The sequence below is a fragment of the Saccostrea cucullata genome, unplaced genomic scaffold (assembly GCF_032062105.1).
Source record: "Saccostrea cucullata isolate Sc308-1 unplaced genomic scaffold, CSIRO_AGI_Scuc_v1 ctg2876, whole genome shotgun sequence".
Classification (NCBI taxonomy): domain Eukaryota; kingdom Metazoa; phylum Mollusca; class Bivalvia; order Ostreida; family Ostreidae; genus Saccostrea; species Saccostrea cuccullata.
The window spans coordinates 24,265-38,292 of NW_026927466.1; the positions used below are offsets into that span (position 1 = coordinate 24,265).

At 33.6% G+C, this 14,028-nt stretch overlaps 1 protein-coding gene across 1 annotated transcript; it reads left to right on the top strand.

The window, feature by feature from the left end:
* Positions 1 to 12,745: 12,745 nt before the first annotated feature.
* LOC134274551 (E3 ubiquitin-protein ligase TRIM45-like) lies at positions 12,746 to 13,585 on the top strand. Its single transcript, XM_062756824.1, has one exon. It carries the CDS (start codon positions 12,746 to 12,748, stop codon positions 13,583 to 13,585), a length of 840 nt encoding a protein of 279 aa, XP_062612808.1.
* Positions 13,586 to 14,028: the final 443 nt, after the last annotated feature.

A 14,028-nucleotide genomic window follows, 5' to 3' on the forward strand; every position in this document is an offset into this window, starting at 1 on the left:
TGTTACACATTTTTTACTGACACAGTGTGCAATTAGACAAGTAAGTTACATCTATGTTGAACGCATTCATACAAAATTCTGAGGTTTATGATTGATTGATTGATTGTATACTGTTTAACGTCCCTCTCCAGAATATTTCACTGATATGGAGACGTCACCATTGCCGGTGAAGGGCTGCAAATTTGGGCCTATGCTCGGCACTTAGGGCCATTGAGCAGGGAGGGTTCTTTATCGTGCCACACCTGCTGTGACACGGGGCCTCGGTTTATACGGTCTCATCCGAAGGACCGCCCCATTTAGCCGCCTTTTACGACAAGCAAGGGGGTACTGAGGACCTATTCTAACCCGGATCCCCACGGGATCTGAGGTTTATGAAGGACCTTTGTAATTAATTACTTATACAATCTGATATGAATTACAGCAGTAGCTTAGTAACCAGATAAAAGCTATATGTTTAGCACATATCTACATGCTGTTCATGTTTACAGCATATATAGGTGTAAGTTACATGGTAGCATAAACTAAAGTGACATCTATTTAATCTTATATAGAAAAGTAAATAAAAGTGGATTTCAGGATGAGGAAAGTTTTAACTTAAATACAGATGATGCAAACAAAACTTTTACCAAAATAATGAAAATAACAACTTGAGTCATGTTTAAATGAATAAGTTTAACCGCGTAGTTTTAATTCAAATTCTCAAAAAAAAAAGGATTTGAAGTGGAAAATATTTGTATGGATTAATAAGGATGGCTTCAGAGAGGCATACTTTTGAACATCATAGAAAGTTTACAATTTCTTTATATTCTAGAAATCTAATTTTTACATCATTTTCAACGAAATAAGACCAAAAAATATATACAAACCCAGGCATTCATTTTTTGTTTGTATCATCTGTCCTCAATGAAAAATGTTTTAAAAAGCAGTATTTAATTGAAATGGAGAAAATAAAGGTAGAATTTACACCCTCAACATTAAAAATTGAGACCCTCCAAATGAATTTCTAGATTGTTCCTAAATTTGTTACTGCCCGAGGATATATAAAAAAATCTAAAAGTTTAATTCCTGGCTGCTTTGCTATACCAAATCGCATTTTGACAGGATGTCTTGTGGCAAGTTTGATTATAAATGGTTTCTTGGGTGATTCCTCACAACTCAATGGCTTTCTGAGCCAGGAAAAACGCTGAACCCTTCATTGATCTGTAAGACCCATTTGATTAGGCTTCTTTCTGGCTTGTATCTCTTATACAAGCAGTTTAGATTGAAGTCACATTGTCACAATGCTATTTGGTGAAACAAGGCAGCAAAGTTTATTTACAAATTATTTGTAAATTCTAATTTTATTTCACTTATTTATTAAGGAATAATTTACATAAATTTATTGATAAGATTCATATATGATCTTGGCTGATGGATTGTTATAGTTTTTAAATGTTATTTCATGGTTTTTCGTCAAAAGAAGCCGTTTCTGTTATTTTCCGATCACGACAAGGAGCAGCGTAACAAAAGCAACTTGAGGCTGTAAATAATTTAGAGTTCCTATCAGTCAGATATTTGTATATTGGATTAAAATAGGGGAAAAATATAAATAGGGAAGAGGAAATTCGGACTGTAATAATTATCACGTTTATGGCCCGAAATCTACTCATTTCTTTACATGGAGCAACTCTGTTCTATTGCTATATAGTATTTTATTATTTAAAGAGTTTTGTTGCTTGTAATATCTTGTGAGTTAAGAAAAAAAAACGGTCATAGAGTGAAAAATTGAGGTGTTTCCTGAGAAATACACAGGGGCCACTAGCATGAAACGAGATAATTGACCTAGTTATTTGAAACTGAAATTTTACACAAGAATCATAGCTGTATAATGTGCAATAAGTGGTTTTTCGTTCTTATCAGTGGAATTTTTAGTCATCTGAGTCAAGGTATACCTTAAGAAGGAAGACTTTGGTTTCCTCTGAATCGGCTGGACTTTTTACAAATACATATCCTGGAGGATTGGTATAGAATCTAAAATGCTGATACTGCAGAATTCCTTTACAAATGTATAATTGATATTTACAAATATAATAATAAACGATATTATTTAAAAAAATATATTATACTTGTGACTTTGGAGCATGAGATGGATTTATAGCTTACAAAGTATGTAATAATTTCATTTGTTATCCTTTTAACTTTGATAAGAATGAAAGACATACCTTAAGGGCTGTAAATCGCTACTGAGTATTTTGACTTAGGAAACTGCTCTACAACTCTGGATATATCATCTTTTGTATCACAATCTTAACGTTTGAGGAGTTTTTTTCATATGTCCCAAACCGGTGTTAACCAGACATCTCAATGATTGATTGTATATTGTTTAACAACCCTCTCGAGATTTTTTTCACTCATATAGAGACGCCACCACTTTACTTCACGACTCTAGACCAGACACCCTTACAAGTGCCCCGCACGGGTGAAGACATCTTTATGAAATTTTAATGTTATATGTTTGTTATCTTTGTGTTATTTTACCTAATCTGTATATATCGGAATCGATTTTAGCATTATGTAATTTTCCTCTCAAAACTGTGCTCAATCTTAAGGACATATACAACGTACCTTACCTACTGATAATTTTCCAAGATATTATAAATTTAAACTTATAAAATCATTACATTTTCTTCGACAAAAAATCAGCATACGTTACTAAGGGCTTTGAAAAGATATCGAATATTTACTTTTTTGGCATTATTCAAATAACAATATACAAAAATTATAAATCATCAGTTCCAGATTTTTTTAAATCAAAGATTGTATGCGAATACGTGTACAAATCAATATACAGACATTAAAAAAATTGTGCACAGGTCCTTCATTTAGTGGAACTTTTCAACTCCAGGGAAGAACCCAAAAAAGTTCAGTTCAGACTATTTTGCGTATCACCTTAATGAATATGATAAAAAGATATAAGGAATAGAGCTTTGTCTTCTCTGAAATTATATTTAAAGCATGAAACTATTGTTCGTGTGCAAATCTACCAAGACCCGTCAATTAAGATATCAAGATATTGAACTCTAAAATTCTAAAATTTAGATTTGTGGTAGTACTGTACACGTACGTTTTTCCGCGAGGAATTAATTTTCGCTATGTACGCGAACACAATTTCTCCGCGGAAATATGTCACAGCGTTCTGAAGATTCATTAAGGACATATTATAACAATCAAAGATATCCGAATTATTTCGTTAGCTACATAATTAATCTTTATATTTCCCTCATTGTTATGCAATAAATGTATAATACCCTACTGTTGCAATTGATTTTAACTTTTAAAAATGACAAGAATCTTGTCAACTAATCAGTAATAACATGCATTTCTGAATAGTCATAATAGCATGTGTGTGGAAGGAAGAAAAAACAGAATTAAATACATGTAAGTTTAAAAAGCTAAGCTGAAATTTGGTTTTATTCCAAATGAAATTTTAATTCAGGACAAACTACATGTATCAACTATAGTTGAAAAACTTAAGCTATTCGTTTTACTGACATAGAAATGTCAAAAGAGTTGCCTCTAGTAAAGAAATGTAAAATAAGCGAAACACTCATAAAGTTATTTTAAGGTCTGACGACACGTTCCTAGAACATACAGAATATAATTTTTCCTAAGAATTTGTCATTAAGTAAAGGTACTTAAACAAGTTTCCTCACAAAAAATTAGGGTACCTTACCAGGCATTTTGCCAAGATACCATTGGGTCATATTTTAAAAACAAGAGGTCCAGGGGCCACAGCGCTCACCTGAGCACATCAGCTAGGAAAAACCACATATCATGATTTGGACGAACTAGAATCTACACTACCTCAGGATAATTCTACATAAATATTAGGGGTGAGACAATATACCGATACACCGATACATATCGATATTTTCCTTTAAGGTACGGTTTACGATACAAGCATTCAAATATCGATACGAAACGATACACGAACAACCTATCCAAAATTTGAAAATGAAAGTTCCTGTTCTTGAAAATGGCGGCCTGTACGAATCGAAGAGATGATGTTGATATTGAAAACACACTTTAAAACTAATAAGCCATTGATTAGCGGTAATACGTTTTCACTTTTAAGCAGCCTCGGAAGATAGGACAAGAAAAGTTCAGTGTGCAAAGTGTGTTATACACAGAAAAGTATCGTTTCCAGAACATTTAATAGTATTAATTGTTAGTCCATTCATACTTTTTTTTTGTAATCTCAACTTGGCTACAGATTTTCAGCAATTAATAATAATGTAAATGTGATTTTTTAAAATGAATTTTTAGACATAGTTCGTTGATAAACTACACAACTAATTGTAAACAATTTATTAATAGAAATTTGGTAATATGTACAATTGTCCTGTACTATTGTTTTTGTAAAGTTTTAGTCAATGAAGTTGACGAACTTCAAGTATTAATTTCATAGCACACATGATTTGAAATAGAATAATTTTTTGAGTTAATGTCAAGACAAAAAAATTAAATAAAATGCTAATTCTTTTGAATAGTCTTATAATTCATCATGTTTTAAATTGTTAATGTCAAGACAAAAAAATGAAATAAAATACTATTTTTAATAGTTTTATTATGATTTATCATAATATCGAGATAGGTATCGTATCGTGCTAATATATCGAGATACGTATCGTATTGCAAGACCTGTGTATCGTTCCACCCCTAATAAATATTACTAATCATGGCTTTGAAGTACTTGAAAAGAAGATTTTAAAAGGTTTCCCTTTATATTCCTATGAAAATTAATTTTTGTTCGGCCATTTTGGCCCCATCTTACCCCCGGGGGCCATGATTTAAACAAACTTGAATCTATACTACCTCAGGATAATTTCACACGATTCTTCCTATATTCTCTTAGATAAAACTTTGATCAGCAATTTTGGCCCCACCCACGCCCTGGGGGTCATAATTTGAACAAACTTGAATCTACACTATCTGAGGATGAATCCACATGAGTTTCATCTTTCCTGGCCCAGTGTTTCTTGAGAAGAAGATTTTAAAAGATTTTTCCTATATATTCCTATGTAAAACTTTCATCCACCATTTTGGCCCCATCCACTCTGGGGGTCATGATTTGAACAGACTTGAATCTACAATATCTGACGATGATTCCACGTGAGTTTCATCTTTCCTGGCCCAGTGGTTCTTGTGAAGAAGATTTTTAAAGATTTTTCTTATATATTTCTATGTAAAAATTTTATTGGCCAATTTGGCCCCACCTTACCCCCAGGGGTCATGATTTGAACAGACTTGAATCTACAATACCTGAGGATGATTCCACATGAGTTTCATCTTTCCTGGCCCAGTGGTTCTTGATGAAGAAGATTTTAAAAGATTTCTCCTATATATTCCTATGTAAAACTTTGATCGGCCATTTTGGCCCCACCCTACCCCCAGGGGTCATGATATGAACAAACTTGAATCTACACTACCTGAGGATGATTCTACAAAAGTTTCATCTTTAATGGTACAGTCATTCTTGAGAAGAAGATTTTTTTAAAATGGCATTAATTTTTTCTCAAATTCATTATTATCTCCCCTTGGAAAAGAGCGTGGCCCTTCATTTGAATAAACTTGAATCCCCTTTACCCAAGGATACTTTGTAGCAAGTTTGGTTGAAATTGGCCCAGTGGTTCTTGAGAAGAAGATGAAAATTTGAAAAGTTTACGACAACGACAACAACGACTACGACAACAACGACAACGACATACAACGGACAAATTTTGATCAGAAAAGCTCACTTGAGCCTTCGGCTCAGGTGAGCTAAAAACTCCTATGAGTAATCTTCAAATTGGCCTAAAACACAATTTTGGTGTACTTATATTAAAAAACATTTTTGAAATAATGTAGAAATATGAAGAGAATGACAAATATATAAATATTTTTTATATATTACCAAGAGATACATTATATGCATTATATTTGTGAAACGTGTCGTCTGACCTTAAACACAGACTTCTGTAATCTGTATCATCAATTGTCAAATTTATCAGATGATTAATCTACCCGCAGCAATCCAGTATTTGAATGCACATAACCAATTACCAAATCAAATAGTTGTCTTTTATTGTCAAACATCGCTATCGCTTATAAACAAATTCAATGAGATATGACGATACTAGGAAAAATTTTTGAAGAAAAGTTTCGTGTACACATAGAAAAACAAGAGGTTTTCACCCTAATAAATATGTTTATTTAAAAAATACATGATAGAATGGTATATTATTTTAAAATTATTATAACCAGTGTGTCTTCACAAGAATTGCTAAGAGAAAATCAATTATCACCAACGAAAGCCAACGTCCCGTGACGAAGTTTAAAAAAAGAAATATGTACTTTGTGGTACTTGTTTTGTGTGATTAGAATCTTTTTGAGGTAATAATCAAATTTTCAACGAGACTGGGGTGTGGCAGCAATTTCAGACTATTTTAGTCTCCTTTAAAAGAAGAGCTCCATATAAAGATAAACAAAAATGATCAAATTTTAAAACTAAAATGTATAAATGTTTTCTTTTTCCAATTGAAAGTTGGCAGCTTAAGAGATCGTATCTTCCCCCAAAAATGAGTTAAATCTGGTGGTTAATTTATGATTAATTTGTTGAACCCCCAGCCTCCTTTAACCGGTTTCAATGATTAAAACAAACACAAAACAGTGGCAAAATAACCATTGGCAGCTGTTTGAATGTTGACATCTGGATCAACCTTTCACCACCTTTAAAACATTTTTCTGTAGGATGTTCGTCATCACAATTTGAATTCTTCGCATAAAATTTTACTAAACCGGAAGTGATCTGCATCTTCGCCGGATGCAAGGTTTTGCCCCAAAACTAGATTAAAAGATTATTAAATTGTCTTAAAAGAATTTTAGAAACTTTAAAACTAACAAAATCACTGGTAACTAAAAGGTGGTCTTGGCAGTCTAGTGCCATCTCAAGCAGTCTGAATCAACCTTTAAGTGGTACACTTATTATATCCCCGCTCTGAAGGAGAAGGGGGTATACTGTTTTACCCTTGTGTGTCCGTCTGTCTGTCTAGCTGTCTGTCCGTCCGTGTGTCTGTCCGTAACAAAATTTCATCGCAGTTTCCTTTGCAACCACTTACCGCAGATGCTTGAAATTTTAACTAAATCTTCTCTAAAGCATGCTATATCTTAGGATACATTTTTGTTGAAATCGAATGTCAACTTCCTGTTTGTCTGTGCGTCTGATCGTTTCATACGTTACAAATTTTCGTCGCAGTTTTCTCAGCAACTTCTCATCGCAGAAACTTGAAATTTTAATACAATCTTCTCTGCGTCATGCAATACGTTGGGATACATTTTTGTTCAAATCATATATCAACTTTCTGTTTGTCTGTGCGTCTGTTCGTTTCATACATAACAGAATTTCGTGGCAGTTTTCTCTGCAACTACTCATCGCAGATGCTTGAAAATGTAGTACACTCTTTGTTGAGACATGTTATATAGTGGGATTAGTTTTGATGTGAATCCGATTTCAACTTAAGATTTTCCTGTGCATTTGCCCGTAATAGAACTTGTGTATATATATTACACTGTATTATGATAGTGTGTTTTCAAATCAAAGCGGGGGTATTACTAGTGAGTATTGGCTCACAGATTTCTTGTTTGTTCAATGCCCAAGGATACACGGATATGTTAAGGCAGCACGTGGACCAGAATTCGGCGAATTAAGACTTTATTATAAATATGTAACACTAATAAATCATAAAAGTCAAGCATAAAACTTTTGTTATAAATATGCATTCTACAGACTTCAATGGGACTTATACTACATGAACCACTTCACCATGACGTCACCACGTAACGTCTATAATTAGAAAATATGCCTTAATGAAAAAGTGAAAAGTTCAACACTACCTCGGGGGGAAATTAATTTCAATTTGTAATAATAATTATGTAAAAACATCTCTGTACCATTAAAAGTGCTGCTAGAATCCTACTGTCCTATCACAGAAATAATTATTCAACACTTTCTGACGAAACCTTCCCAAAACTTTTACATTTTGTTCATAACATTGTAAAAAATGCATTACAGTACCGACCAGACCCAACCTGACACCAAAGCAGTCCCAGAAAGCAGTCCCTGGGACTGCTTTGGGACTGCTGTGGGACTGCTCTGGGACTGCTGTGGGACTGCTCTGAGACCGCTGTGGGACTGCTCTGGGACTGCTATGAAAAGCAGTCCCAGCAGTCCCAGCTGCCCCTGGGACTGCTTTCTGGGACTGCTTTGTTCACTCATGTGTGACAAAGGTTCTGAGTGACATGATAGCTCCGCCCCCTTGTGTATCTGGAATTTGCAGACTCCCTATTGTTTTGTTTACTTGCAGCAGAGAGGAGTTTTAACTGTTTATTACGCAAGGATTTCTTAAAATCTTTTAATAACTGGAGATTACATGTATTATAGTTAATTTATAGTTTTAGGAATTGTATATTTACACAAATGTAATATATAATATTTTTAAAAATAAAGTTGTTATATAAGGAAGTCAGGAGATTTTTATTTCTAAAGTATATAAAACTACTCATGAGAAAAAATATCTACATGTAGATTTCTTTTCTTATTAAATCTGAAATTAAACACCCAAACTTTTCATATGGCACTTTTTAAAAAATCGATCATTTCATTTAGATATAAGATATTTTAATTGAAAAGGCTAGACGTTTTACAAGCACCACGCTAAAAGGGTATAACATACAACCCTCAAATAAAAATCTAACAATTTATTTTATGGAATGAAATGAAATTATTCCACCATTCTTCCGTAACATGAGCAATGTGAACAATTATACTGGAATTTACAGATGAATTAGTTTTTAATTAATGAGTAAGTTATTAAAAGAGTAAATTTAAAAAAAATTAATAAACAGTTGAAAACCTGTAATACCTGGAATTGTGATTTATTTCTTTTTTTGTTTTGCTTTTGTTTACCCCGCCGATAATGTGTATGAATAAAATGATATAAACACCTGTGGTTTCAATCGCCTTTGGGCAGAAAATCAATCATGCATGTTATTTGGGTTCACGTATCATTGTTACACATCATTGAACATGCTGCTCAATAATCAATGACCCTAATTTCAATCTATCTAAAAAATGTAAAACATAAAAAAGATAAATGAAATGTTTATAAATTTCTTTCAAGATTAATTAATGTTGAACATAATCTTACGATTCTATACTGGTCACTAATACAATTTACAAATAGAAAAATAATTCTTAAATTAACTTGTCAGTAAAGAACAATCAATTCTGAAAAATATTTTTTACTTGGCTAAATTAGCATCGGATTTTTCAAAAGCCCTAATATATACTTTTTTAAAAATGCCTTTATAGTATCCTGATAGTATGGAAATCAGCCATGATGTATAATGAATAGATCTATTTAAAACTAATTCTGGTGAAAAATAATTAATTCAATTTTAACTTTCTGTATAGAAAATAAATATGGGAGCCAGTATCAATCACAAAAAACCCAAGATAATTGTGATTTAATATAAATGTTCAGTGTAATTCATTTATGTAGGTGTGTAAGCTTTATTCTATCAATAAATATCATTTCAAATCTATGAGGGTACTGCTTATACATGTAAATGACCTTCACATTGTAAGGATTCCTGGCATACTGCTCAGAAAAAAATTCAGCTGTCTTTTATAGTTCCATTGTTTATTGGAAATCTCATTTCTGAGTTAGCCCCGCCCATTAAATTGATAAACCCCGCCCACTGGGACTGCTGGGACTGCTTTCTGGGACTGCTGGGACTGCTTTCTGGGACCGCTGGGACCGCTCTGGGACTGCTGTGGGACTGCTCTGGGACCGCTGTGGGACTGCTCTGGGACCGCTGTGGGACTGCTTTAGCAGTCCCCGCAAGCAGTCACCGGGACAGCTCTGGGACTGCTTTGTGTCAGGTTGGGTCTGGTCGGTACTGTAATTCCCGTAAACCATACGATTCTAGCAGCACTTTTCAAAAACAAGAGAAAAAAGTTTAGATAGAAACAAAAATTAAGTTTCAAAGTGTGCGGGGTAGTGTTGAACTTTTGCATCTTATTTGTTACGAACGACAGAGGAAAGGCTGATCGGCAAGTAAACACCCTCCTTGCTTTAATTCTACGAAGAAATTGTTGAAATATATCACCATACCTTATTCATAATCTTTATTCCCACATGAAGCACACATGGTATTCATTCTAAATGCTTTTAAACTCCGATTTTTTGTTTGTTTATATGAATTTTCGTTACGTTTCACTTTCACTCTGCTACTGCATGATCAACAGTTATGACGTCACGGGTTTACAGAGACCCAGACACGACAAAATTCTGTTTGTATAATGCCTCTGCATATTTTGATTTATTTTTACGACCTCAAATCAATCTTAGATATCAATTATAAAAAATTGTTATCTCTAAACTTCACGTCATATAGCTTACTATGACGTCATATTATATAAGCAAGTTGAATATTTGGTTGTAACCTTAACCTACCTGCGTATTGACCAAAAGACATCTTTGTGATTATACACTGCCAAATCATTGGATCTGCATCCCATTTCATGCATTTTGGCATCTTATAAGAAATGTAAATGCCCCCCCCCTTTATTAATGTTCTGTTCTCTTTCCTTCCTTATCCTGAGCTGCTATCCTCAGTCGAAGACAATATACCTTGGATCTCCATTCCTGCAAGTAATCAACATTATTTCATATTTTCCTTGCAAATTGTAACTAAAAATCCTTACCAATTTCATTTCAAACTATGACATTTCTAATATTGCAAGAAGTGAATAGCTAGGACACAGGGATTTATTCATATCTTGTATTTTCTGGCTTGACTGTCCGACAAACAGACAGACAGACTAAATGATGTCCAAGAAAATAGTTTGGAGTAGGATGAAATCTAAAAAATGTATATTTAATGATCTATGAATTTGGTTTAAACTACCCGAACACGGTATAGCGGTCATGACAACAAAGATAGAGTCCAGACTGTTTACTACGTAAACATAAAATAGCTGTTGAAAGGATATGTAAGAATATATTTTATGTAACTGTAAATGAAAAAAAGGAGAACCAATGACCGCACTTGATTGTACATGCTTCTTAAATATGCGCACAATGCATGACGATAAACATTTTATCTGGATGATATCCGTAGGCGATTTAAATGGATCACAACAATAAAAGCTGAAACATTTAAATGTATTTCTTAGGGTACTTGTATTGAATGTAAAAAAAAATATTGCCCTATAGGTCTTCAGATTTAAAAAAAAACTTTTTTCCCCTTCATATAGCATGAATTGATACAAAACTTATACTTCAGTTTTGACGTGGTTACATTTACCCTGTGGCTAATTAAAGTCTTTTTGTCTTGAAGAGAACATTTCCTCATCAATATACATGTATTCCTTTATCAAAATGATATAATAATAATAATACCGTTAAAAATTTTTTTCAGGATAACATTGATGGTTTTTTTTGCAGTTATTTAAAGGACATAATTCTCATGTCAAACCTTTATGTCATACATGCATCTCTTTTCTATAGGCAGTCTGCGTGTTTTTAAATTCATTGTGTTCTTCTGTGATCATTAACTACGTCAAATTTAATGCAAAGTCAAATACTTTGAATCCCATTCTCAGATAGATTTTAAATTTTCATGAGGTGTGTTATTTTGATATTTGGATTTCTAAACTTTTGATAAGTAAGTCATTTGATTCCATTTTTATTTGAAGAGTGAGTCATGATTAACAATTCATTTTTAAAAAATACATTTCTGTTTAATTTTGATTTTATATATATGACTATCTTACAATGATCGATATATGATAACTGTTCTTTATTAAGACTAAATTGAGAGATAAAGGGAGAAGTAAACGAATTGTTGATTGTATAAGCTATATAACCAAGTGCCTTTGATATCAACTTATTGACCTTAATTGGTATTCCGTCCTCCTGTATTGAATAAAGGATATGGAGATAACGAACAGTATTCAGTCTCAAACTCCATAATACATAATAGTAAAAGAAGAACAAACACGGACCCCCAAACATCAGAGGTGGGATCAGGTGTCATGGAGAAGTGAGCATCCCCTGATGACCGGTCACACCCACCGTGTGTTCCCTGTCAAGATCTGGGAAAATCCGTCGTCAATTCAGTGTATAAACAATTGACTAACAATTGGTATGAAAAACGCCAGTCAGCATTTGATTCAATTAAAAATTGTATTTGCAGACAAGGTCATTGTATCGACCTTAGAACTAACGAAATTATGACTTTAAAAAAGACGCTGATATTCTTGTTTCATCAACTTGCTTGTCAATAATTTACCTCGTTTTATAAATTGTTCATACGAAGAGCATGTTTTTGTGTATCGAATCAACTGAGATATAAATACTCCGTATGCAGGTGATGAAGGTATATTGCTGCATAAGTAAGGGAAGTTGACGATAGAAAAGTTAACGTAATCACGTTTATCTCATAGCTTGGTTGTTAGATTACCATTAGCGTTTTTTTCAAGTAAAATATCCAAATATGAAACAGAAGTCTCAGACTCTGTGGTATCTTTTATCTGAAGCTCACAAGGATATATCGTAACGACGTAGGAATGGAAATTAGCATTGTTAATTGACAATACGTCGTCGATATATGTTTATTTTATATGTAATTAATTCATTTTGGCAGATTTTGTAACTACGGAATGAGCCTCTACATCATGGACAATCTCAGATTCAGGACTCAGTGTAAAATCCGGCAGTGTTCTCAATGTCAGGAGATCACGGAATACTACTGTAACACGTGTAGACAAGACCTGTGTCTACAGTGTAAAGAGAGACATGTTATAGATCTCGATACTATATACCACGATGTCGTGATTTACCGTGAGAGATATGGCTATATCCCGAAAAAAGACCGCTGTGTGAGACATCCAAGGAGAGTTAATGACAAGTACTGTCACTCATGTGAAATTCCCGTCTGTGTCGAATGTAGAGAACACAACATTCACCATGTACTGGATATAAGAGTAGCATATATAAATAAAAGACAACAACATAAAGAAACCGTTCATAGCATCAGAGGTGGGACTCTCTATAAGAGTTGTTGTCTTCTGGCAGGAATTAAAGCTGATATAAAAATTTGTCACACGGAAATCTCCGACTGCCAGTCAAAGATGTTAGTAAAAGCCCAGAAACTAAGAAACCTCATAGACACTGTAATGTTTGAGGTTAAAATCCGACACAAAAGATTTATTCAAAGTTTAAAACAACACAGGAGAAAAATAAACAGCATAGAAACCTTTGAACAAAGATCTGACCATTTGACAAACAGACTAGAATTCCTTATATTCCTAACGAAGACTCGTGTACACAAGTTAAAGATCACATCTAGTCTCAAACAATACGCCCTGCTCTGCTTGAATGAAGATATATACACGGAGGATCTGACCGATTTACTGGGAGAAATCCAAATAATAGAGACAAGAAAAAGACAAGTGAGAAATGACACCTGTATTATACAGGTCTGTCACTGTGTCAGGTGAAATATATCACATTTCATGTGTGACATCAGACCACGTCTGGATCAATGATTGAAGAAATATGATCTTGATGAACTTAGAGGGTGAGATAATACATCATCTGACAGATGTTAGGAACGTGTGGAGACAACACACAGTGAATCTTACCGAGATCTTATTTACATAGACGTTTTAATATGTATTTTGCCTTGAATAAACGTGATGAATTTAAAGAACTCTTCTAGTATTCCTTTGTGTGGCGTCCAATCGGCCCGCCTGCGACACTCTAAAGTTAAGATATACTTTGCTGCCTTGTTACACCAACTTGCATTGTGACAATGTGACTTTAATTTGTGTCACTATGTGAGCTTAAAAAGTTCTCGGAGATATATATATCTAAATGGCGAGCTGAAGGCCACGGCAAGTATTCTCTTCTCATGTAAAGTATTTGCTTTATAGGGATATAA